This window comes from Hyperoodon ampullatus, assembly GCF_949752795.1.
Source record: "Hyperoodon ampullatus genome assembly, chromosome: 4".
NCBI lineage: Eukaryota > Metazoa > Chordata > Mammalia > Artiodactyla > Ziphiidae > Hyperoodon > Hyperoodon ampullatus.
The window spans coordinates 170,896,050-170,902,177 of record NC_136917.1 but is presented as its reverse complement, the minus strand read 5'-3'; the positions used below and the strand labels follow the sequence as shown (position 1 = coordinate 170,902,177).

Below are 6,128 nucleotides of genomic sequence, written 5' to 3'. Positions count from 1 at the left end.
CATTGGACACTATACAACTAACAAACTTTTCTCCACTGCCATTTATTTCCAGTGGGAATATCATTGAGTATTTTGATCCAAATCCAGGGATGGCTGTAAGCAAGTTACAATGTTATATAAGGTTAAGATAACAAAGTTATCCTTGAATTACATAATTTTTATAACTAGTTTTACCACAGATAATTTCAGGAATTCTGAATGTTATAACTGGAGACTAGCCTAAAAATCATAGGCTGTTGTGAAAAAGATGCATAGGGTTTATCTGATGTCATTAGGAAGTTAAGGGGTATTTTTTTCAGGCAATATTGTAGCAAGTCGTTTCTTTTGCTAAAAGTTGCTTTTAAAAAATCTATCAGCTACTAATTTAAGACAACTGTGCTAGATTAAGTTGCTTCAAACTAGTTTACTTAGGGGTTCCATTTTCACTCAATAGATTTTATGTATTTTTCATGTATTTACTTAGGGGTTCCATTTTCACTCCTCAACAGATTTTATGTATTTTTCATATCCTTCTTCACTCATTAGTTCACCTAGTGCTGAAAGGTTACTCTGTGTCATCTTGATCAGCCAACCATCTTCATAACAAGATTTGTTGACAAGTCCTGGATTTTCTGCTAGAGCTTCATTCATTTCAGTTACTTCTCCTGATAGAGGAGAATGGAGTTCCTTAGCAGCTTTCACATTTTCCAAAGCACCAAATTCCTCTCGTTTGTTCAATTTTGTCCCAGCTTCAGGCAGCCTACAGGAAACAACATCTCCCAAAGCTTCCTGTGCAAAATTGCTGATTCCCACTGTTCCAACACCGTTTTCTGTTGTTACCCATTCATGTTTGTCTGTGAGCTTATGCACCGACAGCAGAGCGGAGCCGGTGCGCAGCGCCCCGCCGGCGCCCATCCTCAGTCCCCAGGGCCACGGCGGGCAGGGCACGTTGGGCACAGAGATGGCGTGCAGGCTGCAGAGCACGGCTGGTGCACTCCGCGCCGCTCGCAGCACCATGTTCGCAGGGGTCACTACTTTCATTTTTATTAGAAAATATGTCTTATAATAGCTCCCAATTTTTCTCTTTCAAACTGTCAACTGAAAAAAATGCAGAACCTAAAAGTTGAGAGTTGTTTAATCCGGTGGACAAAAATGAGGACGTAAGCCAGGGACAAAGAATCTCAGGTCACTCTGAAGAGACAAGGTGGGGAGCCAGGTTATAGAGGAGTTTTTGCAACAAAGACTGGGTAGTGGGAATGTCAAAAGGTTATTGTTAATTAAAGAAAACCAGACATCTCAAGTTCAGGAACTTGGTGCTTTTCTCTGTATGGGAAGATGCACTGAAATCATTCCTCTGATGTGCACCTCAGCTCCCTGGGGCCAGCATCCTGTGCTTTCTCATCCTGAGTCTCCTCAGGGTGCATCTCTGTGGGGTAGCTGCAGTGACTGAGGGCTTGATGGTGGGCATCCTGTTTCTATCCTGAGTTCCCTCAGGGCTCAGCATCAGGAGACTGTAATGGAATGGCTTAATGGCTGCTACGTACTTTGTTTACTGATATGGCAGGCAGCATTTTTGGTTCACATAATAGAGAACACCCATCCTGCCCTGCAGAGAGGACAGATTCAAGGTCCACTCTCCTCTACTCACCTCCCTCCCTTCTCAACAGCCTCCTGACAAGCATTCATTCAGCTCTTGCCAAGTGGCAGGCAGAGCTCAGGTTCAGGGGCTACAGAGATGAATACAGGACAGTTCTCAACCTTGAGGCACTCATTACCTAAGGAGACAATAAAATAAATTTTTAACACAAGGTGGCTGGTATGTGATACAAATTATGTTCAAGACACGTGTAACTGGAGGGGGAAATGTCTGATTCTGCAAAGACAGCAGGTAACATTTCACACTAGTCTTTGGCAGAAATAATTCTCATTGTTATCAGCCATTTAATTCTCTTCCTGTGCAACCAGGAGGATGACATTTACCAGCTCCATTTACACAAATGGGGCCCTGAAACTAATTCCGGCCGGTGGGAGGTAGGCAGATATGATAGATGATACTTCTAGGCTGGCCCATAAAATACCTTGCACACCTGATCCTTTTTCCTCTTCTCCTGTAGCAAATCTAGAGCCACATGTGAGAAATGGCAGCATCTCAAGACAGAGGAGCCAGGATTGCTGAGTCACTGCCTGAGGGAGGTGCCCCAACTGGAAAACCTGCATTGGATATCAAGTGCATGAGAAACTTTTACTTTGTCAAGCCACTGAAATTTAGATGTTGTTTACAACAGCTAGCGTAACTTATTTAACACCATGGAAATTGCTGGGTTTTTTTTTTTTTTTTTTTTTTTTTTGGCGTTATGCGGGCCTCTCACTGTTGTGGCCTCTCCCGTTGCGGAGCCCAGGATCTGGACACGCAGGCTCAGCAGCCATGGCTCACGGGCCTATCTGCTCCGTAGCATGTGGGATCTTTCCGGACCGGGGCACGAACCCGTGTCCCCTGCGTCAGCAGGCGGACTCTCAACCACTGCGCCACCAGGGAAGCCCGGAAATTGCTGTTTTGCAGTGGGCTGTTTGGGTGACAAAAAATAGGTGGCTAGTTTCTTAGCAGTTGGACAAGAGAGGGTGAAGAAACAGCATGCTGGGTGGCTGGACATCTATGTGATGTAGTGACAAATCATCTGACCAAAGGGTCACCTGCAGAGGTTTGGAAGGCAGACCCCATCACGATGGGGGTGTACTGGAAAATGGAATGTTAGAAGCGTGTTTTAATTGGACTTGGCTCTGTTTGGGAAGGCGATCCAAGGGAGAGATGAGCTCAGGAAATAGTTGGCTGTTTTTAAGCAGAAAATGAAAGGTAATAGAGAGTCCAGAAATTCTGGAGCTTGTAAGGCTGCAAAAGGTAACTGTTTCTAGTCCCCAAACAGTAAAATATGGGAATAAAATGTAATTGAGATGACTTTTCAGTTTTGGTGAACTTTCTGAGTGAAATAACATGACTTGGGACGAAGGTGTGAGTGAGTGGATAGACTGCCCCTCAAGCCCAATGGCCTCCAAGAGGCTGCCTCTTTGTGGAGAGAGAGTCACAGGAGTGAGGAGGCCAGAAAACAAAGGAGAGTCCAGAACAGTGCTTAGGAAAAGTCTTTGGGTGCAGTTATAGGTAGCTGAGAGTGACTGGAGGCAAATATATCAGCATTCACTAAGTTTTTGAGATGATTGCTTTGCCAAGAATACCACGAGGCAGTGAGGTAAACAGGGAAAAGGGGTCTGTCTTTAGGTAAAAAGAAGGTTGAGAGATGGTCAATATTCAGTGTTCTGGACACCTAGGATCTGATCCTGTCAAACTGGAAGATAGATACACGAGCCTTGATCTTTTCAGAAGGTAATTGGACTATGGATCACCACAAACTTAATTACATGGTGACTCCAATATTAGCTGTTCTTTCAGATATGGCACCTTTACTGGAAAATATGAACAGAGCTCCTGGCATTTGATATGCAGCTATTTCTCTGACAAATGCTTTCATTTATTATTTTCCAACTTGCAAGTACCAGAAGAAGTTTGCTTTTACTTGGCAGGGCCAACAATATACCTTTACAATCTTGCCTCAGCATTGTATTCACTTGTCTTCTCTGCCATAATCTAGTCTGTGGAGAACTTGATTATTTTGATATCCTTCAGAATATCACACTGACGCTGCATGTGCCTGGAATTATGCAGATTGGATTTGATCAAGAAATAACAAGTACCTTCAATGCTATCTCAGTCAGCTCAGGCTGCCATAACAAAACACCACACTGGGCAGTTTAAACATCAGAAATTTATTTTCTCACTTCTGCAAGCTACAAGTCCAAGATCAAGGGGCCAGCAGGGTTGGTTTCCAGCAAGATCTCTTTTTCTGGTTTGCAGATGGCTGCCTTTTGCTTGTATCCTCACCCAGCATCTCCTCTGTGCACACAGAGAGAGAGAGTGAGCACTAATGTCTCTTCCTTTTATAAGGACACCAGTCATATAGGATTAGACCCAACCCTTACAACCTCATTTAACCTCAATGGCCTCTTTAAAGACCTCATATCCAACTATAGTAATATTGGGGGTTAGGGCTTCAACATATGAATCTGGGGGACATAATCCAGTGTATAGCAGATGTCATATAAGAACCATGACAGTTAGAGCAGGTGAGATAAATACAAAGAAAATTCATGGGCCCATTACCTTGATAATGTCCCTAGGCCTCTATGGTCTATAGCACATCAGAATACTTTTTGAAGGCTGCCCCTCAGGAAATAGTTGGCTGTTTTTAAGCAGAAAATGAAAGGTAATAGAGAGTCCAGAAATTCTGGAGCTTGTAAGGCTGCAAAAGGTAACTGTTTCTAGTCCCCAAACAGTAAAATATGGGAATAAAATGTAATTGAGCTGACTTTTCAGTTTTGGTGAACTTTCTGAGTGAAATAACATGACTTGGGACAAAGGTGTGAGTGAGCACACAACTTCTACTTAAAACTAAAAATAGATTCAATACTTAGGGGCACTTTCAGAATTTGGAGGCAACACATACCACGTTTGAGTGTGCTAGTCCAACCTATCTACAGAATAACCAGAAAGACCACCAGTTTTCAGTGGGGTTTCAGAGGAAGAGAAGATTCTGTAGCAGGTGCAGATTACAATCCAAACTGCCCTGCCACCTGAGCCTCAGGACAGAGCAGATGAGTGATGTTCCCTGTGTGTGGCCTCTCTGGGAAGCCCCAAGAAGAGGATCATGGGACAGAACCATACACTTTTGGAGCAAAGACCTCTCTTCTGCAGAGCAACAGACTCCTCTTTGAATAAAAGCAGCTGGCTTGGTAATAGGCCTTGGAAACTATGGAACTTTGACCACAGGATCAGTGTCCTTGAGACCTGAATGCCTCATTCTGGACTAGGTGCTATCTAAGCTACCAAGTGTGGGTGGGTGCATGAGTATTTCATTACCAAGTAGATGTTGTGTCTATGTGCTTGGCCCCTGGCTGGTATAGAAGGCACAGGGAAGTTGCACAAGTATGTGGTTCAGACTCTGACCTCTGTCCCTGCTGAGTTGCCTCATTTTCCTCGTGGGAGATTTGTTATGTCTAGTTGACTGGGGAGAAGCCCTCATGCCTGCTTTATAGTTGGTTCTACACCATGTGGAGAAACCTTTGATGTGGATGCCAGCCCAGTCAGGTGAGTCCCAGCCACAACTGCTCTACTCTGATGTCCTAATACAAAAGCAGCCAGAGACAATATGGCCCAAATACACATGGCTATGTCCCAATAAAACTTTATTTATAAAGACAGGCAGCAGGCTGGAACTGGCCCACAGTCCATAATTCTTGAGCCCCTATCCATGGGAGACAGACAATGAAATGATTGATGAATAAGATGAGTCACTGGCCATCAAAGACTCTCCATAACCTCTCTGAGAATATTAAAAACCATTTTGAGATTTGACATATGCCTGAGGCATCCATGTGCTATGAATTATTTCTTAACTGCATTTAAAAGGAAATCTTAAATTTACTCTTCATTTCTAAGAGGATTTAAAAATACTCTTAACGGACTTCTCTGGTGTTGCAGTGGTTAAGAATCCATCTGCCAATGCAGGGGACACGGGTTTGAGCCCTGGTCTGGGAAGATCCCACATGCTGCAGAACAACTAAGCCCGTGCACCACAACTACTGAGCCCGCAAGCCCCAGCTACTGAAGCTAGAGACACACCTAGAGCGTGTGCTCTGCAAGAAGAGAAGCCACCCGCAATGAGAAGCCCGCGCACCGCAACGAAGAGTAGTCCTCGTTCGCCACAACTAGAGAAAGCCCACGCACAGCAACAAAGACCCAACACAGCCAAAAATAAATAAATAAATAAATAATAAAAATTTTAAAGGAAATAGGTTTTCTTAAACAAATAAATAAAAATGCCCTTAAGACATATTTTAGTATAAAATAACTTAATCTGTGACCCCCATAATCAATGCAGTAGTGATCGTTCTCAAGTAATTCTTTGCTTTTCAAAGACATTCCTTTTGAATTTCTTTAAATATTTATATCCCTGCCTGAATTTACTGTGTTGGATCTGGCAACTGTAATTTCCAATAGAGGGCGTAAGTGGGTAGGGGAACATTTTTAACCTGATGCATTA

The 6,128-nt window shown here is 43.4% G+C and overlaps 1 protein-coding gene across 1 annotated transcript; it reads right to left on the bottom strand.

Annotated features, from left to right (window-relative positions):
• Nucleotides 1–474: 474 nt before the first annotated feature.
• Nucleotides 475–996, bottom strand: LOC307052165 (glycine cleavage system H protein, mitochondrial-like; the record flags this gene model as incomplete). The annotated part of the gene is made up of 1 exon (XM_079703015.1): nucleotides 475–996. The coding sequence occupies one exon, from the start codon at nucleotides 994–996 to the stop codon at nucleotides 475–477; it is 522 nt and encodes a 173-aa protein (XP_079559141.1).
• Nucleotides 997–6,128: the final 5,132 nt, after the last annotated feature.